The sequence below is a fragment of the Scyliorhinus torazame genome, chromosome 24 (assembly GCF_047496885.1).
Source record: "Scyliorhinus torazame isolate Kashiwa2021f chromosome 24, sScyTor2.1, whole genome shotgun sequence".
NCBI lineage: Eukaryota > Metazoa > Chordata > Chondrichthyes > Carcharhiniformes > Scyliorhinidae > Scyliorhinus > Scyliorhinus torazame.
Window position 1 is genome coordinate 22650095 of NC_092730.1, and position 25757 is coordinate 22675851.

Genomic DNA, 25757 nt, shown 5'->3' on the forward strand with positions numbered 1-25757 from the left:
AGTTGAACCATGTCCCTTGCTTTTGTCCTTGCTTTGCTGTTCAATGCGAGAAGGTTATTCTCTCGGCCTTCCAACGACACAGTTCACCTGGGATTGTGGTGCGATTTCCCCCCCCCACCGACCCTGGAAAGTTACAGGCTGTGAGAGAGGTCCAGCAGGTACTGATTGTCCAAGTCCATGGTGAAATCGGCGACGGTGAAATCCACCTCGATCTCGTCCACTGGGTACCGGGCGGAGGGGCCGGCACTCGGGCCGCCCGCCTGAATGTACCAGTGGCCATAGGCCGAGCTCATCCCAGGCCCCGCCGCACAGCTCGCCGCGTCACATTCCAGCTTCAGGCCCTGCAGGGCAGGGGGACACCCAGCCGGCGGGAGAGCGTTGGGCCCGTGGAGCGCGTCCGCCAGCGGGCGCCGGACGCCATCGCAGGGCCCCTGGGCGGGCACCGGGCTGGCGTAGTGCACCGTGCCCGCGGCGGGTAGCTGGGCCTCCAAAGCGTCGCCCGCCGAGGGTCTCCCGCGCTGGCGGCCTGCCGCGGACTGCCTGCTGTAACGGGCTCTCCGGTTCTGGAACCAGACCTGTTGAGAACAAGAAGACGAGATGGACACGAGGCCTGGGATGAAATTGATGCACACATCGCCCATCTCCCTGCCCACCCCAGCCCTTCAGGAGGCCACAACCCCTCCTTCCCTGCCTTCATCACCCCCAGACTCCTCAAACATTCACGGCAACAGGAACAGAGGCCACTCGGCACATTGTGTCTGTGTTCGGCCTACCTCCTTCCCCACAGCCTAACCCCCACTCCGCAGTCCTGCAAATTATTCTTTTAAATACACTGAGAGCACCCAATTCTTTTTGGTTTCCAATTAGGGGACAATTTATCACGGCCAATCTACATCTTTGGGGGGAAAGCCACGCAGACACAAGGGGGGGAACGTGCCGACTCCGCACAGACAAGTCACCCCGAGGCCGGAATCGAACCGGGTCCCTGGCGCCATCAGGCAGCGGCGCTGACCGCTGTGACGCCCCCTAGCATTGAACCTTTCCGTGGGCAGAATGCAGAGATCTGGGAGTTTTTTTCGGGGCTGAGAGATTACAGGGATGGTTTGGGGGCGGGGGGGGGGGGGGGGGGTGGTCACGGGGAGATGAGGCCGGAGATGGATTTGAAAGCAGGGGGCGGGGGATTTTCAAATTGAGGCGCTAGCTCACCGGGAGCCAGTCGAGGTCAGGGAGCACGGGGACAGGTGGGGATGGGTGAACGGGACTCCGGGGGGGGGGGGACACCTCCAGACAGATCATTCGTTCTGTTGACCAACTGACCAGTCCGAGGCCCACTTGGCCGGACCAGACGACCTGACAAGAGGCCACAGGTGGGGGGGGGGGGGGGGGGGGGAGAGAGAGCTGGTGCCCCTCAGCAATCTCCACTTTCCCCCGTGCATTCCCCATATCCCTTAATTCCCCCCAAGAGACCAAAAGTCTGTCCGTCCCATGGCCTCAAATGTGTTCCAACGATGGAGCACCCACAATCCTCTGGGGTGGACAATCCCAAAGATTCATAAACCCTGTTGAGTGAAGAAATTTCTCCTCATCCCAGTCCCCAAAATGGCCGACTCCTTCCCCGAGTGAAGAAATTTCTCCTCATCTCGGTCCCCAAAATGGCCGACTCCTTCCCCGAGTGAAGAAATTCCTCCTCATGGTCAGCCCCCCCCCCCCCGTGTTTTAGATTCCCTGACCAGCGGGCAACAATCTCTCAGCCTCCACCCTATCAAAACCCCTTCAGAATCCTGGAGGTCTCAATGAGATCGCCTCTCATTCTTCCAAACTCCGAGGGCAGCACGGTGGCGCAGTGGGTCAGCACTGCTGCCTCACGGCGCCGAGGTCCCAGGTTCGATCCCGGCTCTGGGTCACTGTCCGTGTGGAGTTTGCACATTCACCCCCCCCGCCCCCGTGTCTGCGTGGGTTTCGCCCCCACAACCCAAAGATGTGCAGGGTTAGGTGGATTGGCCGCGCTAAAATTGCCCCTTAATTGGAAACAATGAATTGGGTACTCTAAATTTATTTTTTAAAACTTTCTTCCAAACTCCAGAGAATATAAACTCGATTTACTCAGCCTCCCCCTCATACGGCAACCTCGCCTCATCCAGGGGTCAACCCAGTGACCCTTCGCCCAGAAGTGGCCATCGCAAGTGTCACTGCTCGGAGGTGAGGGGCCATAGGTCAGCGCCCAGAACCCGATCAGCCCTTCGTACCGCCCACGCTCGCAATTAGGGCCAGCGATTTGCTTACGATGATTCTGGCGTCGTCGACGTTGAGAGCCTTGGACAGGGTCTCGCGTGTCCACACGTTGGGGTATTTACAGAGTGAGTAGGCTTTCTCCAGCAGGTTCTTCTGCCAGGTGTTGTATTTGGTCCTCTTGCGACGGCGAGGCCCGTTCATCGCGACCTGTGGCGACGCCATGAGGGCCGCTTCTGGGAAGAGAGCAGAGCAGGTCAAATGTAAGGGGTGGGCCACGGCTGAGTGCAGGGGCGGATCTCAAATACACCCCAAAATGTCACCCCTCCCGATCCCAGACACTCAGTTAAACCCAATCCATGGCAAGACATAGGAGCAGAATTAGGCCATTCGGCCCATCGAGTCTGCTCCCAGTCAATCATGGCTGATAATTTTCTCATCCCCATTCTCCTGCCTTCTCCCCATAACCCCTGATCCCCTTATTAATCAAGAACCTATCTATCTCTGTCTTAAAGACACTCAGTGATTTGGCCTCCACAGCCTTCTGCGGCAAAGAGTTCCACAGATTCACCCCCCTCTGGCTGAAGAAATTCCTCCTCATCTCTGTTTTAAAGGATCGTCCCTTCAGTCTGAGGCTGTGTCCTCTGCTTCTAGTTTCTCCTACAAGTGGAAACATCCTCTCCAAGTCCACTCTATCCAGGCCTCGCAGTATCCTGTAAGTTTCAATAAGATCCCCCCTCATCCTTCTAAACTCCAACGAGTCAAATTCCATTAAACCCCCTCCCAATCCCAGAATTTCCATGAAGCAACTCCCAATCCCAGACTCTCCATAAACCCCCTCCCAATCCAACTACATAAACCCCCTCCCAATACCAGACACCCCATAAACCCCCTCCCAATCCCAGACTCTCCATAAACCCCCTCCCAATCCCTGACTCTCCATAAACCCCCTCCCAATCCCAGACTCTCCATAAACCCCCTCCCAATCCCAGACTCTCCATAAACCCCCTCCCAATCCCACTCCATAAACCCCCTCCCAATCCGACACTCCATAAACCCCTTCCCGATTCCAGACTCTCCATAAACCCCCTCCAAATCCCAGAAACTAGATAAACCCCTTCCCAATCCCAGAGTCTCCATAAACCCCCTCCCAATCCCAGACTCTCCATAAACCCCCTCCCAATCCTAGACACTCCATAAAAGCCCTCCCAACCCCACTCCATAAACTCCCTCCCAATCCCAGACTCTCCATAAAATCCCTCCCAAACCCAGACTCTCCATAAACCCCCTCCCAATCCCAGACTCTCCATAAACCCCCTCCCAATCCCAGATACTCCATAAACCCGCTCCCGACCCCACTCCATAAGCCCCCTCCCAATCCCAGACTCTCCATAAACCCCCTCCCAATCCCATATTCTCCATAAACCCCCTCCCAATCCCACTCCATAAACCCCCTCCCAATACCAGACACCCCATAAACCCCCTCCCAATCCCAGACTCTCCATGAACCCCCTCCCAATCCCAGACTCTCCATAAACCCCCTCCCAATCCCAGACTCTCCATAAACCCCCTCCCAATCCCACTCCATAAACCCCCTCCCAATCCGACACTCCATAAACCCCTTCCCGATTCCAGACTCTCCATAAACCCCCTCCAAATCCCAGAAACTAGATAAACCCCTTCCCAATCCCAGAGTCTCCATAAACCCCCTCCCAATCCCAGACTCTCCATAAACCCCCTCCCAATCCTAGACACTCCATAAAAGCCCTCCCAACCCCACTCCATAAACTCCCTCCCAATCCCAGACTCTCCATAAAATCCCTCCCAAACCCAGACTCTCCATAAACCCCCTCCCAATCCCAGACTCTCCATAAACCCCCTCCCAATCCCAGATACTCCATAAACCCGCTCCCGACCCCACTCCATAAGCCCCCTCCCAATCCCAGACTCTCCATAAACCCCCTCCCAATCCCATATTCTCCATAAACCCCCTCCCAATCCCACTCCATAAACCCCCTCCCAATCCCAGACTCTCCATAAACCCGCTCCCAATCTCACTCCATAAACCCCCTCCCGATCCCACTCCATAAACCCCCTCCCAATCCCACTCCATAAACCCCCGCCCAATCCCAGACTCTCCATAAACCCGCTCCCAATCTCACTCCATAAACCCCCTCCCAATCCCACTCCATATACCCCCTCCCAAACCCACTCCATATACCCCCGCCCAATCCCAGACTGTCCATGAACCCACTCCCGATCCCAGACTCTCCATAAACCCCCTCCCTATCCCAGACTCTCCAGAAAAGCCTTCCCAATCCCAGACTCTCCATAAACCCCCTCCCAATCCCAGACGCTCCATAAACCCCGTCCCAATCCCACTCGATAAACCCCCTCCCAATCCCAGACTCTCCATAAACCCCGTCCCATTTCCAGACTCTCCATAAACCCCCTTTCCAATCCCAGACTCTCCATGAACCCCCTCCCGATCCCATACTCTCCATAAACCCCCTCTCAATCCTAGACTCTCCATAAACCCCCTCCCAATCCCAGATACTCCATAAACCCCCTCCCGACCCCACACCATAAACCCCCTCCCAATCCCAGACTCTCCATAAACCCCCTCCCAATCCCAGACTCTCCATAAACCCCGTCCCAATCCCACTCGATAAACCCCCTCCCAATCCCAGACTCTCCATAAACCCCCTCCCAATCCCACTCCATAAACCCCCTCCCAATAAAAGACTCTCCATAAACCCCGTCCCATTTCCAGACTCTCCATAAACCCCCTTTCCAATCCCAGACTCTCCATGAACCCCCTCCCGATCCCATACTCTCCATAAACCCCCTCTCAATCCCAGACTCTCCATAAACCCCCTCCCAATCCCAGATACTCCATAAACCCCCTCCCGACCCCACACCATAAACCCCCTCCCAATCCCAGACTCTCCATAAACCCCCTCCCAATCCCAGACTCTCCATAAACCTTGTCCCAATCCCACTCGATAAACCCCCTCCCAATCCCAGACTCTCCATAAACCCCCTCCCAATCCCACTCCATAAACCCCCTCTCAATAAAAGACTCTCCATAAACCCCGTCCCATTTCCAGACTCTCCATAAACCCCATTTCCAATCCCAGACTCTCCATAAACTCCCTGCCGATCCCAGATACTCCATAAACCCCCTCCCGACCCCACTCCATAAATCCCCTCCCAATCCCAGACTCTCCATAAACCCCCTCCCAATCCCATATTCTCCACAAACCCACTCCCAATCCCACTCCATAAACCCCCTCCCAATCCCACTCCATAAACCCCCTCCCAATCCCGGACTCTCCATAAACCCCCTCCCAATCCCACTCACCATAAACCCCCTCCCAATCCCAGACTCTCCATAAACCCGCTCCCAATCTCACTCCATAAACCCCCTCCCAATCCCACTCCATAAACCCCCTCCTGATCCCACTCCATTAACCCCCCTCCCGATCCCACTCCATAAACCCCCTCCCGATCCCACTCCATTACCCCCCTCCCAATCACACTCCATAAACCCCCTCCCAATCCCACTCCATCAACCCCCGCCCAATCCCACACTGTCCATAAACCCACTCCCGATCCCAGACTCTCCAGAAACCCCCTCCCAATCCCACTCCATAACCCCCTCCCAAACCCACTCCATAAACCCCCGCCCAATGCCAGACTGTCCATAAACCCACTCCCGATCCCAGACTCTCCATAAACCCCCTCCCTATCCCAGACTCTCCAGAAAAGCCTTCCCAATCCCAGACTCTCCATAAACCCCCTCCCAATCCCAGACTCTCCATAAACCCCATCCCAATCCCACTCGATAAACCCCCTCCCAATCCCAGACTCTCCATAAACCCCCTCCCAATCCCACTCCATAAACCGCCTCCCAATACAAGACTCTCCATAAACCCCGTCCCAATTCCAGACTCTCCATGAATCCCCTCCCAATCCCAGACTCTCCATAAACCCCCTCCCAATCCCACTCCATAAACCCCATCCCAATCCCAATGCATAAACCCCCTCCCAATCCCAGACTCTCCATAAACCCCCTCTCAATCCCACTCCATAAACCCCATCCCAATCCCAGACTCTCCATAAACACCCCCCAATCCCACTCCATAAACCCCCACCAAATCCCGGACTCTCCTCAAACCCACTCCCAATCCCACTCCATAAACCCCCTCCCAATCCCAGACTCTCCATGAACCCCCTCCCAATCCCAGACTCTCCATGAACACCCTCCCAATCCCAGACTCTCCATGAACACCCTCCCAATCCCAGACCCTCCATCAAGCCCCTCCCAATCCCACTCCATAAACCCCTCCCAAACCCACTCCATATACCCCCGCCCAATCCCAGACTCTCCATAAACCCCGTCCCAATTCCAGACTCTCCATAAACCCCCTTCCAATCCCAGACTCTCCATAAACCCCCTCCCGATCCCAGATACTCCATAAACCCCCTCCCGACCCCACTCCATAAACCCCTTCCCAATCCCAGACTCTCCATAAACCCACTCCCAATCCCATATTCTCCATAAACCCCCTCCCAATCCCACTCCATAAACCCCCTCCCAATCCCGGACTCTCCATAAACACCCTCCCAATCCCACTCACCATAAACCCCCTCCCAATCCCAGACTCTCCATAAACCCGCTCCCAATCTCACTCCATAAACCCCCTCCCAATCCCACTCCATAACCCCCTCCTGATGCCACTCCATTAACCCCCTCCCAATCCATAAACCCCCTCCCGATCCAACTCCATAAACCCCATCCCGATCCCACTCCATAGACCCCCTCCCGATCCCACTCCATAAACCCCCTCCCAATCCCACTCCATAAACCCCCTCCCAATCCCACTCCATAAACCCCCGCCCAATCCCAGACTGTCCATAAACCCACTCCCGATCCCAGACTCTCCATAAACCCCCTCCCTATCCCAGACTCTCCAGAAAAGCCTTCCCAATCCCAGACTCTCCATAAACCCCCTCCCAATCCCAGACTCTCCATAAACCCCGTCCCAATCCCACTCGATAAACCCCCTCCCAATCCCAGACTCTCCATAAACCACCTCCCAATCCCACTCCATAAACCCCCTCCCAATACAAGACTCTCCATAAACCCCGTCCCAATTCCAGACTCTCCATAAATCCCCTCCCAATCCCAGACTCTCCATAAACCCCCTCCCAATCCCACTCCATTAGCCCCATCCCAATCCCACTGCATAAACCCCCTCCCAATCCCAGACTCTCCATAAACCCCCTCTCAATCCCACTCCATAAACCCCATCCCAATCCCAGACTCTCCATAAACACCCCCCAATCCCACTCCATAAACCCCCACCAAATCCTAGACTCTCCACAAACCCCCTCCCAATCCCAGACTCTCCATAAACCCCCTCCCAATCCCAGACTCTCCATGAACACCCTCCCAATCCCAGACTCTCCATAAACCCCCTCCCAATCCCACTCCATAAACCCCCTCCCAAACCCACTCCACATACCCCCGCCCAATCCCAGACTCTCCATAAACCCCCTCCCTATCCCAGACTCTCCAGAAAAGCCTTCCCAATCCCAGACTCTCCATAAACCCCCTCCCAATCCCAGACTCTCCATAAACCCCGTCCCAATCCCACTCGATAAACCCCCTCCCGATCCCATACTCTCCATAAACCCCCTCTCAATCCCAGACTCTCCATAAACCCCCTCCCAATCCCAGATACTCCATAAACCCCCTCCTGACCTCACTCCATAAACCCCCTCCCAATCCCAGACTCTCCATAAACCCCCTCCCAATCCCACTCCATAAACCCCCTCCCAATAAAAGACTCTCCATCAACCCCGTCCCATTTCCAGACTCTCCATAAACCCCCTTTCCAATCCCAGACTCTCCATAAACCCCCTCCCGATCCCAGATACTCCATAAACCCCCTCCCGACCCCACTCCATAAACCCCTTCCCAATCCCAGACTCTCCATAAACCCCCTCCCAATCCCATATTCTCCACAAACCCACTCCCAATCCCACTCCATAAACCCCCTCCCAATCCCACTCCATAAACCCCCTCCCAATCCCGGACTCTCCATAAACCCCCTCCCAATCCCACTCCATAAACCCCCTCCTGATCCCACTCCATTAACCCCCCTCCCGATCCCACTCCATAAACCCCCTCCCGATCCCACTCCATAAACCCCCTCCCAATCCCACTCCATAAACCCCCTCCCAATCCCACTCCATCAACCCCCGCCCAATCCCAGACTGTCCATAAACCCACTCCCGATCCCAGACTCTCCATAAACCCCCTCCCAATCCCACTCCATAACCCCCTCCCAAACCCACTCCATAAACCCCCGCCCAATCCCAGACTGTCCATAAACCCACTCCCGATCCCAGACTCTCCATAAACCCCCTCCCTATCCCAGACTCTCCAGAAAAGCCTTCCCAATCCCAGACTCTCCATAAACCCCCTCCCAATCCCAGACTCTCCATAAACCCCATCCCAATCCCACTCGATAAACCCCCTCCCAATCCCAGACTCTCCATAAACCCCCTCCCAATCCCACTCCATAAACCGCCCCCCAATACAAGACTCTCCATAAACCCCGTCCCAATTCCAGACTCTCCATAAATCCCCTCCCAATCCCAGACTCTCCATAAACCCCCTCCCAATCCCACTCCATAAACCCCACCCCAATCCCAATGCATAAACCCCCTCCCAATCCCAGACTCTCCATAAACCCCCTCTCAATCCCACTCCATAAACCCCCTCCCAAACCCACTCCACATACCCCCGCCCAATCCCAGACTCTCCATAAACCCCCTCCCTATCCCAGACTCTCCAGAAAAGCCTTCCCAATCCCAGACTCTCCATAAACCCCCTCCCAATCCCAGACTCTCCATAAACCCCGTCCCAATCCCACTCGATAAACCCCCTCCCAATCCCAGACTCTCCATAAACCCCCTCCCAATCCCACTCCGTAAACCCCCTCCCAAGAAAAGACTCTCCATAAACCCCGTCCCATTTCCAGACTCTCCATAAACCCCCTTTCCAATCCCAGACTCTCCATGAACCCCCTCCCGATCCCATACTCTCCATAAACCCCCTCTCAATCCCAGACTCTCCATAAACCCCCTCCCAATCCCAGATACTCCATAAACCCCCTCCCGACCTCACTCCATAAACCCCCTCCCAATCCCAGACTCTCCATAAACCCCCTCCCAATCCCACTCCATAAACCCCCTCCCAATAAAAGACTCTCCATAAACCCCGTCCCATTTCCAGACTCTCCATAAACCCCCTTTCCAATCCCAGACTCTCCAAAAACCCCCTCCCGATCCCAGATACTCCATAAACCCCCTCCCGACCCCACTCCATAAACCCCCTCCCAATCCCAGACTCTCCATAAACCCCCTCCCAATCCCATATTCTCCACAAACCCACTCCCAATCCCACTCCATAAACCCCCTCCCAATCCCACTCCATAAACCCCCTCCCAATCCCGGACTCTCCATAAACCCCCTCCCAATCCCACTCACCATAAACCCCCTCCCAATCCCAGACTCTCCATAAACCCGCTCCCAATCTCAATCCATAAACCCCCTCCCAATCCCACTCCATAAACCCCCTCCTGATCCCACTCCATTAACCCCCCTCCCGATCCCACTCCATAAACCCCCTCCCGATCCCACTCCATAAACCCCCTCCCAATCCCACTCCATAAACCCCCTCCCAATCCCACTCCATCAACCCCGGCCCAATCCCAGACTGTCCATAAACCCACTCCCGATCCCAGACTCTCCATAAACCCCCTCCCAATCCCACTCCATAACCCCCTCCCAAACCCACTCCATAAACCCGCGCCCAATCCCAGACTGTCCATAAACCCACTCCCGATCCCAGACTCTCCATAAACCCCCTCCCTATCCCAGACTCTCCAGAAAAGCCTTCCCAATCCCAGACTCTCCATAAACCCCCTCCCAATCCCAGACTCTCCATAAACCCCATCCCAATCCCACTCGATAAACCCCCTCCCAATCCCAGACTCTCCATAAACCCCCTCCCAATCCCACTCCATAAACCGCCCCCCAATACAAGACTCTCCATAAACCCCGTCCCAATTCCAGACTCTCCATAAATCCCCTCCCAATCCCAGACTCTCCATAAACCCCCTCCCAATCCCACTCCATAAACCCCATCCCAATCCCAATGCATAAACCCCCTCCCAATCCCAGACTCTCCATAAACCCCCTCTCAATCCCACTCCATAAACCCCATCCCAATCCCAGACTCTCCATAAACACCCCCCAATCCCACTCCATAAACCCCCACCAAATCCCGGACTCTCCTCAAACCCCCTCCCAATCCCACTCCATAAACCTCCTCCCAATCCCAGACTCTCCATGAACCCCCTCCCAATCCCAGACTCTCCATGAACACCCTCCCAATCCCAGACTCTCCATAAACCCCCTCCCAATCCCACTCCATAAACCCCCTGCCGACCCCACTCCATAAACCCCTTCCCAATCCCAGACTCTCCATAAACCCCCTCCCAATCCCATATTCTCCATAAACCCCCTCCCAATCCCACTCCATAAACCCCCTCCCAATCCCGGACTCTCCATAAACACCCTCCCAATCCCACTCACCATAAACCACCTCCCAATCCCAGACTCTCCATAAACCCGCTCCCAATCTCACTCCATAAACCCCCTCCCAATCCCACTCCATAACCCCCTCCTGATGCCACTCCATTAACCCCCTCCCAATCCATAAACCCCCTCCCGATCCCACTCCATAAACCCCATCCCGATCCCACTCCATAGACCCCCTCCCGATCCCACTCCATAAACCCCCTCCCAATCCCACTCCATAAACCCCCGCCCAATCCCAGACTGTCCATAAACCCACTCCCGATCCCGGACTCTCCATAAAACCCCTCCCTATCCCAGACTCTCCAGAAAAGCCTTCCCAATCCCAGACTCTCCATAAACCCCCTCCCAATCCCAGACTCTCCATAAACCCCGTCCCAATCCCACTCGATAAACCCCCTCCCAATCCCAGACTCTCCATAAACCACCTCCCAATCCCACTCCATAAACCCCCTCCCAATACAAGACTCTCCATAAACCCCGTCCCAATTCCAGACTCTCCATAAATCCCCTCCCAATCCCAGACTCTCCATAAACCCCCTCCCAATCCCACTCCATTAGCCCCATCCCAATCCCACTGCATAAACCCCCTCCCAATCCCAGACTCTCCATAAACCCCCTCTCAATCCCACTCCATAAACCCCATCCCAATCCCAGACTCTCCATCAACCCCATCCCAATCCCACTGCATAAACCCCCACCAAATCCCAGACTCTCCATAAATCCCCTCCCAATCCCACTCCATAAACCCCCTCCCAATCCCAGACTCTCCATAAACCCCCTCCCAATCCCAGACTCTCCATGAACACCCTCCCAATCCCAGACTCTCCATAAACCCCCTCCCAATCCCAGACTCTCCATGAACACCCTCCCAATCCCAGACTCTCCATAAACCCCCTCCCAATCCCACTCCATAAACCCCCTCCCAAACCCACTCCACATACCCCCGCCCAATCCCAGACTCTCCATAAACCCCCTCCCTATCCCAGACTCTCCAGAAAAGCCTTCCCAATCCCAGACTCTCCATAAACCCCCTCCCAATCCCAGACTCTCCATAAACCCCGTCCCAATCCCACTCGATAAACCCCCTCCCAATCCCAGACTCTCCATAAACCCCCTCCCAATCCCACTCCATAAACCCCCTCCCAATACAAGACTCTCCATAAACCCTGTCCCAATTCCAGACTCTCCATAAACCCCCTCCCAATCTCAGACTCTCCATAAACCCCCTCCCAATCCCACTCCATCAACCCCATCCCAATCCCACTGCATAAACCCCCACCAAATCCCAGACTCTCCATAAATCCCCTCCCAATCCCACTCCATAAACCCCCTCCCAATCCCAGACTCTCCATAAACCCCCTCCCAATCCCAGACTCTCCATGAACACCCTCCCAATCCCAGACTCTCCATAAACGCCCTCCCAATCCCAAACTCTCCATAAACCCCCTCCCAATCCCAGACTCTCCATAAACCCCGTCCCAATCCCAGATTCTCCGTAAACCCCCTCCCAATCCCACCCCATAAACCCCTCCCAATCCTATACTCTTCATAAACCCCGTCCCAATCCCACTCCATAAACTCCCTCCCAATCCCACTCCATAACCCCCTCCCAATCCCAGACTCTCCATAAACCCCCTCCCAATCCCAGACTCTCCATGAACACCCTCCCAATCCCAGACTCTCCATAAACGCCCTCCCAATCCCAAACTCTCCATAAACCCCCTCCCAATCCCAGACTCTCCATAAACCCCCTCCCAATCCCAGATTCTCCATAAACCCCCTCCCAATCCCACCCCATAAACCCCTCTCAATCCTATACTCTCCATAAACCCCGTCCCAATCCCACTCCATAAACTCCCTCCCAATCCCACTCCATGAACCCCCTCCCAATCCCAGACTTTCCATAAACCCCCTCCCAATTCCCACTCCATAAACACCCTCCCATTCCCAGGCTCTCCCGAAACTCCCTCCCAATCCCAGACTCTCCATAAACCCCCTCCCAAACCCAGACTCTGCATAAACTCCCTCCCAATCCCACTCCATAAACCCCCTCCCAATCCCAGACTCTCCATAAACACCCTCCCGATCCCAGACTCTCCACAAACCCCCTCTTAATCTCAGACTCTCCATAAACCCCCTCCCAATCCCACTCCATAAACCCCCTCTCAATCCCACTCCATAACACCCCTCCCAATCCCAGACTCTCCATAATCCTGCTCCCAATCCCACTCCAAAAACCCCCTCCCAATCCCGAACTCTCCATAAACCCCCTCCCAATCCCAGAGACTCCATAAACCAACCTCCCAATCCCAGACATTCCATAAACCCCCTCCCAATCCCAGATTCTCCATAAACCCTCTCCCAATCCCAGACTCTCCATATACCCCCTCCCAATCCCAGACTCTCCATAAACCCCCTCCCAATCCCAGACTCTCCGTAAACCCCCCTCCCAATCCCACTCCATAACCCCCTCCCAATCCCACACTTTCCATAAACCCACTCCCAATCTGACTCCATAAACCCCCTCCGAATCACAGACTCTTCATGAACCCCCTCCCAATCCCAGACTCTCCACAAACCCCTCCCAATCCCAGACTCTCCATAAACCCCGTCACAATCCCACTCCATAAACGCCCTCCAATCCCAGATTCTACATAAACTCCGTCTCAATTCCACTCCATAAACCCCCTCCCAATCCCAGACTCTCCATAAATCCCCTCCCAATCCCAGACCCTCCATAAACCCCCTCCCAATCTCAGACTCTCCATAAACCCCCTCCCAATCCCACTCCATAAACACCCTCCCAATCCGACTCTCCACAAACCCCCTCCCAATCCCAGACTCTCCATAAACTCCGTCTCAATTCCACTCCATAAACCCCCTCCCAATCCCAGACTCTCCATAAACCCCCTCCCAATCCCACTCCATAAACACCCTCCCAATCCGACTCTCCACAAACCCCCTCCCAATCCCAGACTCTCCATAAATCCCCTCCCAATCCCAGACCCTCCATAAACCCCCTCCCAATCTCAGACTCTCCATTAACCCCCTCCCAATCCCACTCCATAAACCCCCTCCCAATCCGACTCTCAATAAACCCCCTCCCAATCCCAGACTCTCCATAAACCCCCTCCCAATCCCACTCCATCAACCCCCTCACAATCCCAGACTCTCCATAAACCCACTCCCGATCCCAGATTCTCCATAAACCCCCTCCCAATCCCACTCTCCATAAACCCCCTCCCAATCACAGTGTCTCCATAAACCCCCCCCCCAATCCCAGACTCTCCAGAAACCCCCTCCCAGTCCCACTCCTTAAACCCCTCCCAATCCTAGACTCTCCATAAACCCCCTCCCAATCCCAGACTCTCCATAAACCCCCTCCCAATACCAGGCTCTCCATAAACCCCGTCCCAATCCCAGACTCTCCATAACCCCCCTCCCAACCCCACTCCATAAACCCCCTCCCAATCCCAGACTCTCCATAAACCTCCTCCCAATCCCACTCCATAAACCCCTCCCAATCCCACTCCATAAACCCCCTCCAAATCCTAGACTCTCCATAAACCCCCTCCCAATCCTAGACTCTCCATAGACCCCCTCTGAATCCCACTCCATAAACCCCTTCCCAATCCCAGACTCTCCATAAACCCCCTCCCAATCCCAGACTCTCCATCAACCCCCTCCCAATCCCAGACTCTCCATAAACCCCCTCCCAATCCCAGTCTCTCCATAAACCCCCTCCCAATCCCACTCCATAAACCGCCTCCCAATCCCACTCCATAAACCACCTCCCAATCCCACTCCATAAACCCCCTCCCAATCCCACTCCATAAACCCCCTCCCGATTCCACACTCCATAAACCCCTTCCCCATCCCAAACTCTCCATAAACACCCTCCTAATCCCAGACTCTCCATAAACCCCCTCCCAATCCCACTCTATAACACCCCTCCCAATCCCAGACTCTTCATAAACCTGCTCCCAATCCCACTCCACAAACCCCCTCCCGATCCCAGTTTGTCCATAAACCGTCTCCCAATCCCACTCCATAAACCGCCTCCGAATCCCACTCCATAAATCCCCTCCCAATCTGACCCTCCATAAACCACCTCCCAATCCCACTCCATAAACCACCTCCCAATCCCACTCCATAAACCCCCTCCCAATCCCAGACTCTCCAGAAACCCCCTCCCAATCCCACTCTATAACACCCCTCCCAATCCCAGACTCTTCATAAACCTGCTCCCAATCCCACTCCACAAACCCCCTCCCGATCCCAGTTTGTCCATAAACCGTCTCCCAATCCCACTCCATAAACCGCCTCCGAATCCCACTCCATAAATCCCCTCCCAATCTGACCCTCCATAAACCACCTCCCAATCCCACTCCATAAACCCCCTCCCAATCCCAGACTCTCCAGAAACCGCCTCCCAATCCCAATCCATAAACCCCCTCCCAATCCCACTCCATAAACCCCCTCCATATCCCAGACTCTCCATAAACCCCCTCCCAATCCCACTCCATATACCCCCTCCCAATCCCACTCCATAAACCCCCGCCCAATCCCAGACTGTCCATAAACCCACTCCCGATCCCAGACTCTCCATAAACCCCCTCCCTATCCCAGACTCTCCAGAAAAGCCTTCCCAATCCCAGACTCTCCATAAACCCCCTCCCAATACCAGACTCTCCATAAACCCCCTCCCAATACCAGACTCTCCATAAACCCCGTCCCAATCCCACTCGATAAACCCCCTCCCAATCCCAGACTCTCCATAAACCACCTCCCAATCCCACTCCATAAACCCCCTCCCAATACAAGACTCTCCATAAACCCCGTCCCAATTCCAGACTCTCCATAAATCCCCTCCCAATCCCAGACTCTACATAAACCCCCTCCCAATCCCACTCCATTAGCCCCATCCCAATCCCACTGCATAAACCCCCTCCCAATCCCAGACTCTCCATAAACCCCCTCTCAATCCCACTCCATAAACCCCATCCCAATCCCAGACTCTCCATAAACACCCCCCAATCCCACTCCATAAACCCCCACCAAATCCTAGACTCTCCACAAACCCCCTCCCAATCCCAGACTCTCCATAAACCCCCTCCCTATCCCAGACTCTCCAGAAAAGCTTTCCCAATCCCAGACTCTCCATAAACCCCCTCCCAATCCCAGACTCTCCATAAACCCCGTCCCAATCCCACTCGATAAACCCCCTCCCAATCCCAGACTCTCCATAAACCCCCTCCCAATCCCACTCCATAAACCCCCTCCCAATACAAGACTCTCCATAAACCCTGTCCCAATTCCAGACTCTCCATAAACCCCCTCCCAATCCCAGACTCTCCATAAACCCCCTCCCAATCCCACTCCATCAACCCCATCACAATCCCACTGCATAAACCCCCACCAAATCCCAGACTCTCCATAAATCCCCTCCCAATCCCACTCCATAAACCCCCTCCCAATCCCAGACTCTCCATAAACCCCCTCCCAATCCCAGACTCTCCATGAACACCCTCCCAATCCCAGACTCTCCATAAACGCCCTCCCAATCCCAAACTCTCCATAAACCCCCTCCCAATCCCAGACTCTCCATAAACCCCCTCCCAATCCCAGATTCTCCATAAACCCCCTCCCAATCCCACCCCATAAACCCCTCTCAATCCTATACTCACCATAAACCCCGTCCCAATCCCACTCCATAAACTCCCTCCCAATCCCACTCCATGAACCCCCTCCCAATCCCAGACTTTCCATAAACCCCCTCCCAATTCCCACTCCATAAACACCCTCCCATTCCCAGGCTCTCCCGAAACTCCCTCCCAATCCCAGACTCTCCATAAACCCCCTCCCAAACCCAGACTCTGCATAAACTCCCTCCCAATCCCACTCCATAAACCCCCTCCCAATCCCAGACTCTCCATAAACACCCTCCCGATCCCAGACTCTCCACAAACCCCCTCTTAATCTCAGACTCTCCATAAACACCCTCCCAATCCCACTCCATAAACCCCCTCTCAATCCCACTCCATAACACCCCTCCCAATCCCAGACTCTCCATAATCCTGCTCCCAATCCCACTCCATAAACCCCCTCCCAATCCCGAACTCTCCATAAACCCCCTCCCAATCCCAGAGACTCCATAAACCAACCTCCCAATCCCAGACATTCCATAAACCCCCTCCCAATCCCAGATTCTCCATAAACCCTCTCCAATCCCAGACTCTCCATATACCCCCTCCCAATCCCAGACTCTCCATAAACCCCCCTCCCAATCCCAGACTCTCCATAAACCCCCCTCCCAATCCCACTCCATAACCCCCTCCCAAACCCACACTTTCCATAAACCCACTCCCAATCTGACTCCATAAACCCCCTCCGAATCACAGACTCTTCATGAACCCCCTCCCAATCCCAGACTCTCCACAAACCCCTCCCAATTCCAGACTCTCCATAAACCCCGTCACAATCCCACTCCATAAATGCCCTCCCAATCCCAGATTCTCCATAAACTCCGTCTCAATTCCACTCCATAAACCCCCTCCCAATCCCAGACTCTCCATAAATCCCCTCCCAATCCCAGACCCTCCATAAACCCCCTCCCAATCTCAGACTCTCCATAAACCCCCTCCCAATCCCACTCCATAAACACCCTCCCAATCCGACTCTCCACAAACCCCCTCCCAATCCCAGACTCTCCATAAACCCCGTCACAATCCCACTCCATAAACCCCCTCCCAATCCCAGACTCTCCATAAACTCCGTCTCAATTCCACTCCATAAACCCCCTCCCAATCCCAGACTCTCCATAAATCCCCTCCCAATCCCAGACCCTCCATAAACCCCCTCCCAATCTCAGACTCTCCATTAACCCCCTCCCAATCCCACTCCATAAACCCCCTCCCAATCCGACTCTCAATAAACCCCCTCCCAATCCCAGACTCTCCATAAACCCCCTCCCAATCCCACTCCATCAACCCCCTCACAATCCCAGACTCTCCATAAACCCACTCCCGATCCCAGATTCTCCATAAACCCCCTCCCAATCCCACTCTCCATAAACCCCCTCCCAATCACAGTCTCTCCATAAACCCCCCCCCCCAATCCCAGACTCTCCAGAAACCCCCTCCCAGTCCCACTCCTTAAACCCCTCCCAATCCTAGACTCTCCATAAACCCCCTCCCAATCCCAGACTCTCCATAAACCCCCTCCCAATACCAGGCTCTCCATAAACCCCGTCCCAATCCCAGACTCTCCATAACCCCCCTCCCAACCCCACTCCATAAACCCCCTCCCAATCCCAGACTCTCCATAAACCTCCTCCCAATCCCACTCCATAAACCCCTCCCAATCCCACTCCATAAACCCCCTCCATATCCCAGACTCTCCATAAACCCCCTCCCAATCCCACTCCATAAACCCCCTCCCAATCCCAGACTCTCCATAAACCTGCTCCCAATCCCACTCCATAAACCCCCTCCCAATCCCAGACTCTCCAGAAACCGCCTCCCAATCCCAATCTATAAACCCCCTCCCAATCCCACTCCATAAACCCCCTCCATATCCCAGACTTTCCATAAACCTGCTCCCAATCCCACTCCATAAACGCCCTCCCGATCCCAGACTCTCCATAAACCCCCTCCCGATCCCACTCCATAAACCCCCTCTCAATCCCACTCCATAACACCCCTCCCAATCCCAGACTCTCCATAAACCTGCTCCCAATCCCACTCCATAAACCCCCTTCCGATCCCTGACTCACCATAAATCTCCTCCCGATCCCAGATTCTCCATCAACCCCCTCCCAATCCCACTCCATAAACCCCCTCCCAATCACACTCCATAAACCCCCTCCCGATCCCACTCCATAAACCCCCTCCCAATCCCAGACTCTCCATAAACCCCCTCCCTATCCCACTCCATAAACCCCCTCCCAATCCCACTCCATAAACCCCCTCCCGATCCCACTCCATAAACACCCTCCCAATCCCAGACTCTCCATAAACCCCCTCCCAATCACAGACTCTCCATAAACCCCCTCCCAATCCCACTCCATAAATCCCCTCCGAAGCCCACTCCATAAACACCCTCCCAATCCCAGACTCTCCATAAACCCCCTCCCAATCCCAGATTCTCCATAAACCCCCTCCCAATCCCAGACTCTCCATAAACACCTTCGCAATCCGACTCTCCATAAACCCCCTCCTAATCCCAGACTCTCCATAAACCCCCTCCCAATCCCACTCCATAAACCCCCTCCCAATCCCAGACTCTCCATAAACCCCCTCCTGATTCCAGACTCTCCATAAACCCCCTCCCGATCCCACTCCATAAACGCCCTCCCAATCCCAGACTCACCATAAACCCCCTCCCAATCCCAGACTCTCCATTACCCCCCTACCAATCCCAGGTTCTCCATAAACCCCCTCCCAATCCCAGACTCTCCATAAACCCCCTCCTGATCCCAGACTCTCTATAAACCCCCTCCCGATCCCATACTCTCCATAAACCCCCTCCCGATCCCACTCCATAAACCCCTTCCCAATCCCACTCCATAAACCCCCTCCCAATCCCAGTCCATAAACCCCCTCCCAAACCCAGACTCTCCATAAACCCCCTCACAATCCCAGACTCTCCATAAACCCCCTCCCAATCCCAGACTCTCCATAAACCCCCTCCCATTCCCAGACTCTCCATAAACCCCCTCCCGATCCCAGACTCTCCATAAACACCCTCCCGATTCCACACCATAAACCCACTCCCAATCACAGTCCATAAACCCCCTCCCAATCCCAGACTCTCCATAAACCCCCTCCCAATCCCAGGCTCTCCATAAACCCCCTCCCGATCCCATTCCATAAACCCCCTCCCGATCCCAGACTCTCCATAAACCCCCTCCCGATCCCACTCCATAAACCCCCTCCCAATCCCAGACTCTCCATAAACCCCCTCCCAATCCCAGACTCTCCATGAACCCCCTCCCAACCCCAGACTCTCCATATACCCCCTCCCAATCCCAGACTCTCCATAAACCCCCTCCCGATCCCACTCCATAAACCCCCTCCCAATCCCAGACTCTCCATAAACCCCCTCCCAATCCCAGACTCTCCATAAACACCTTCCCAATCCGACTCTCCATAAACCCCCTCCTAATCCCAGACTCTCCATAAACCCCCTCCCAATCCCAGACTCACCATAAACCCCCTCCCAATCCCAGACTCTCCATAAACTCCCTCCCAATCCCAGACTCTCCATAAACCCCCTCCCAATCCCAGACTCTCCATAAACCCCCTCCCAATCCCACTCCATAAACCCCCTCCCAATCCCACTCCATAAACCACCTCCCAATCCCAGACTCTCCATAAACCCCTTCCCAATCCCAGACTCTCCATAAACCCCCTCCCAATCCCACTCCATAAACCCCCTCCCAATCCCACTCCATAACCACCTCCCAATCCCAGACTCTCCATAAACCCCTTCCCAATCCCAGACTCTCCATAAACCCCCTCCCAATCCCAGACTCTCCATAAACCCCCTTCCCAAACCCAGACTCTCCATAAACCCCCTCCCAATCCCAGACTCTCCATAAACCCCCTCCCAAACCCAGACTCTCCATAAACCCCCTCCCAATCCAGACTCTCCATTAACCCCCTCCCGATCCCAGACTCTCCATTAACCCCCTCCCGATCCCAGACTCTCCATAAACCCCCTTCCAATCCCAGACTCTCCATAAACCCCCTCCCAATCCCAGACTCTCCATTAACTCCCTCCCAAACCCAGACTCTCCATAAACCCCTCCCAAATCCCAGACTCTCCATAAACCCCCTCCCAAACCCAGACTCTCCATAAACCCCCTCCCAATCCCAGACTCTCCATTAACCCCCCTCCCGATCCCAGACTCTCCATAAACCCCCTTCCAATCCCAGACTCTCCATAAACCCCCTCCCAATCCCAGACTCTCCATTAACTCCCTCCCAATCCCAGACTCTCCATGAACCCCCTCCCAATCCCAGACTCTCCATAAACCCCCACTCCAATCCCAGACTCACCATAAACACCCTCCCAATCCCAGGCTCTCCATAAACCCCCTCCCAATCCCAGACTCTCCATAAACCCCCTCCCAATCCCAGACTCTCCATTAACCCCCTCCCGATCCCAGACTCTCCATAAACCCCCCTTCCAATCCCAGACTCTCCATAAACCCCCTCCCAATCCCAGACTCTCCATTAACTCCCCTCCCAATCCCAGACTCTCCATGAACCCCCTCCCAATCCCAGACTCTACATAAACCCCCTCCCAATCCCAGACTCACCATAAATCCCCTCCGAAGCCCACTCCATAAACCCCCCCTCCCAATCCCAGACTCTCCATTAACCCCCCCCTCCCGAATCCCAGACTCTCCATAAACCCCCTTCCAATCCTAGACTCTCCATAAACCCCCCTCCCAATCCCAGACTCTCCATTAACTCCCTCCCCAATCCCAGACTCTCCATGAACCCCCTCCCAATCCCCAGACTCTCCATAAACCCCCGCCCAATCCCAGACTCACCATAAATCCTCTTCCGAAGCCCACTCCATAAACCCCCCTCCCAATCCCAGACTCTCTCATTAAACCCCCCTCCCAATTCCAAACTCTCCATAAACCCCCTCCCGATCCCAGACTCTCCATAAACCCCCTCCCGATCCCAGCTCACCATAAACCCCCTCCCAATCCAGACTCTCCATTAACCCCCTTCCCAATCCCAGACTCACCATAAACCCCCTCCCAATTCCAGACTCTCCATAAACCCCCCTCCCGATCCCAGACTCTCCATAAACCCCCTCCCCGATCCCCAGACTCTCCATAAAACCCCCTCCCGATCCCAGACTCTCCATAAACCCCCCTCCCGATCCCACTCCATAAACCCCCCTCCCAATCCCAGACTCTCCATAAACCCCCTCCCAATCCCAGACTCTCCATAAACCCCCTCCCAATCCCAGACTCTCCATAAACCCATCCCAATCCCAGACTCTCCATAAACCCCCTCCCAATCCCAGACTCTCCATAAACCCCCTCCCCAATCCCAGACTCTCCATAAACCCCCTCCCGATCCCACTCCATAAACCCCGCCCAATCCCAGACTCTCCATAAACCCCCTCCCAGATCCCAGACTCTCCATAAACCCCCTCCCAATCCCAGACTCTCCATAAACCCCCTCCCAATCCCAGACTCTCCATAAACCCCCTCCCGATCCCACTCCATAAACCCCCCTCCCGATCCCAGACTCTACATTAACCCCCTTCCCAATCCCAGACTCTCCATAAAACACCCCCACCACTCCCAATTATACATTCCCCAGATATCCAACAACTCTCCCACAACCATCCTGCGAGGGTGCAAGTATGGACAGAGTAGAGACAGGATGAGGGGAGGGGGAGGGAGACATGGCGAAAGTGGGGTGGGGAGTGAAGAGAGACAGAGCGATGGAAAGAGTGAGAGAGAGAGAGAGAGAGAGAGAGACTGGACGGTTAAAGAGAGACAGGGTTAGGGTAGCACGGTAGCATGGTGGTTAGCACAACTGCTTCACAGCTCCAGAGTCCCAGGTTCGATTCCGGCTTGGGTCACTGTCTGTGCGGAGTCTGCACGTCCTCCCTGTGTCTGCGTGGGTTTCCTCCGGGTGCTCCGGTTTCCTCCCACAGTCCAAAGATGTGCAGGTTAGGTGGATTGGCCGCGATAAATTGCCCTTAGTGTTGGGTGGGGTTACTGGGTTATGGGGATAGGGGTGGAGGTGTGTGGGCTTGGGTAGGGTGCACTTTCCAAGAGCCGGTGCAGACTCGATGGGCCAAATGGCCTCTCTTCTGCACTGTAAATTCTATGAGAGAGAGAAAGAGGGACAGAGAGAGGGAGAGAGAGAGATGGCGAAGGAGAGGGGAAAGAGAGACAGTCTTGGTCAGAGAGAGAGAGAGAGACGGCGAAGGAGGGGGGAAAAGAGAGACAGTCTTGGTGAGAGAGAGAGAGATGGCGAAGGAGGGGGGAAAGAGAGACAGAGTCTTGGACAGAGAGAGAGAGAGACAGGGTGAGTGGAGAGAGAGAGGGAGAGATGGGGCAGAGAGAGTGAAAGACAGAAACTGGGGAGAGACGCACAGACAAAGGGCAGCACGGTGGCACAGTGGTTAGCACAATTGCTTCACAGCTCCAGGGTCCCAGGTTCGATTCCCGGCTTGGGTCACTGTCTGTGCGGAGTCTGCACATCCTCCCCGTGTCTGCGTGGATTTCCTCCGGGTGCTCCGGTTTCCTCCCACAGTCCAAAGATGTGCAGGTTAGGTGGATTGGCCGTGCTAAATTGCCCTTAGTGTCCAAAATTGCCCTTAGTGTTGGGTGGGGTTGCTGGGTTATGGGGATAGGGTGGAGGTGTGGGGTTGGGTAGGGTGCTCTTTCCAAGGGCCGGTTGGGTAGGGTGCTCTTTCCAAGGGCCGGTGCAGACTCGATGGGCCGAATGGCCTCCTTCTGCACTGTAAATTCTATGATAATTCTATGAAAAAGGGGAAGAGAGATAGAGAAAGAGGGAGACAGCAGGGGGTTGGGGGGGGGGGGGGGCGGGGAGAGAAAATGAAAAAAATGAAATGAAGATCGCTTATTGTCACAAGTAGGCTTCAAATGAAGTTACTGTGAAAAGCCCCTAGTCGCCACATTCCGGTGCCTGTTCGGGGAGGCTGGTACGGGGTCAGAGAGGGGGGGCAATGAGGGGGGGGAGAGAGACAGAGAATGCACAGAGGAAGAGGTACATAAAAACCTGAGGAAACCGTCAGCTGAGTCCCAAACTAACCCAAGAAAGCAGAACAGTAAAACCTTTTTATCATAGATTATCATATCATAGAATTTACAGTGCAGAAGGAGGCCATTCGGCCCATCGGGTCTGCACCGGCTCTTGGAAAGAGCACCCTACCCAACCCCACACCCTCACCCTATCCCCATAACCCAGTAACCCCACCCAACACGAAGGGCAATTTTGGACACTAAGGGCAATTTAGCACGGCCAATCCACCTAACCTGCACGTCTTTGGACACTAAGGGACAATTTAGCGCGGCCAATCCACCTAACCTGCACATCTTTGGACACTAAGGGCAATTTAGCACGGCCAATCCACCTAACCTGCACGTCTTTGGACACTAAGGGACAATTTAGCGCGGCCAATCCACCTAACCTGCACATCTTTGGACACTAAGGGACAATTTAGCGCGGCCAATCCACCTAACCTGCACACCTTTGGACACTAAGGGACAATTTAGCACGGCCAATCCACCTAACCTGCACATCTTTGGACACTAAGGGACAATTTAGCGCGGCCAATCCACCTAACCTGCACATCTTTGGACACTAAGGGGCAATTTATCATGGCCAATCCACCTAACCTGCACATCTTTGGACTGTGGGAGGAAACCGGAGCACCCGGAGGAAACCCACGCACACACGGGGAGGACGTGCAGACTCCGCACAGACAGTGACCCAAGCCGGAATCGAACCTGGGCCCCTGGAGCTGTGAAGCATTTGTGCTATCCACCATGCTACCGCGCTGCCCTTAATCCTGCCTGCCCCCAGAAATGCAGTTGCTTGGGGAGGAGGGGGGTACGATCCCGCACATTTTAACTTCAAAACCAAAAACATATCAGCCAGCGAAAGGCTGGTGGCAACTCACCCATTAGTGCGATCTCGTCTTTGCCAGATAGGTGCATTCCCTGGCTGGGGCCACCGTCCTGGAGAGTGTCAGGGAACCTTAGTGATTGCAAAGCCATCTGTGCTTTGTGGGGAGGGGGGCAAAGTCTCGCCTGTCTGCGACTCACTCACCCTTTCACCTGTTACAGAGCACCCGGCAAGGTTCCTTCTTTATAAGTCGGCGACACAGCTTCCCAACAAGCCAGGACTCGACGACCTGTTTATCCCCTCCCCTTTATCGCACCTTCCCCGGGTCTAATCCACAGTCAGACAAAACTATCTCCCCGCCCCCCCGCCCCCCCCCCCTCCCTCCACAGCAGACAGAGAGCAAGAAAAATACAAGCAAATTACTGCCGATGTGGAATCCGAAACAAAAAAATAAGAGCCATCCGAACTCGGAACGCTCGCTCTCTTCTCTCTCCACAGACGCTGCTGAGATTATCGAGCATTTTCTGTTCTGGACAAAGTGGTGAAATCTAGTCAGACTGGAGGGAATTCTATCTGCCAAAATGGACGCCCCCCCACCCCCCTCTCTTATTCAACTTTGCGTTATTAATGATCAATTTATTAGTGTCACAAGTAGGCTTACATTAACACTGCAATGAAGTTATTGTGAAAAGCCCTAGTCGCCACACTCCGGCGCCTGTTCGGGTACACAGAGGGAGAATTCAGAATGTCCGATTCACCCAACGAGCACGTCATTCGGGATTTGTGGGAGGAAGTCGGAGCACCCGGAGGAAACCCACGCAGACACGGGGGGAGAACGTGCAGACTCCGCACGGACAGTGACCCAAGCCCGGGAATCGAACCCGTGACCCCGACGCTGTGAAGCAACAGTGCTCACTCACCACTCTGCCCCCCCCCCCAAGATTTATTAGAGGGGGAAGTAGGACGAGGGGGGGGGACTGCAGGTCATGAGGGGGGACTGGGTAGAAGTTAGGATTGCTCTCCTCACAGGAGAAGGTTAAGAGGGGGATTGAAACCCCTGCTGCCTCACGGCGCCGAGGTCCCAGGTTCGATCCCGGCTCTGGGTCACTGTCCGTGTGGGGTTTGCACATTCTCCCCGTGTCTGCGTGGGTTTCGCCCCCACAACCCAAAGATGTGCAGGGGAGGGTGGATTGGCCGCGCTAAAATTGCCCCTCA

General features: G+C 54.8%; 1 protein-coding gene across 1 annotated transcript; it reads right to left on the reverse strand.

Moving 5' to 3' along the window:
* Positions 1-29: 29 nt before the first annotated feature.
* On the reverse strand, positions 30-24830 carry LOC140400101 (uncharacterized). Its single transcript, XM_072489580.1, has 3 exons — positions 24598-24830; positions 2284-2465; positions 30-575 (listed from the first exon to the last, which is right to left on the reverse strand). Exons 1-3 carry the CDS (start codon positions 24692-24694, stop codon positions 132-134), a joined length of 723 nt encoding a protein of 240 aa, XP_072345681.1. The 5' UTR covers positions 24695-24830; the 3' UTR covers positions 30-131.
* Positions 24831-25757: the final 927 nt, after the last annotated feature.

Excerpts from the sequence above, each read along its gene's own strand:
- LOC140400101 (XM_072489580.1), bottom strand. The coding sequence starts at position 24,694 with ATGGCTTTGCAATCACTAAGGTTCCCTGACACTCTCCAGGACGGTGGC. Across the intron at positions 2,466-24,597 it reads AGACGAGATCGCACTAATGG|AAGCGGCCCTCATGGCGTCG; the intron begins GTGAGTTGCCAC and ends CTCTCTTCCCAG. Across the intron at positions 576-2,283 it reads TCGACGACGCCAGAATCATC|GTCTGGTTCCAGAACCGGAG; the intron begins GTAAGCAAATCG and ends TGTTCTCAACAG.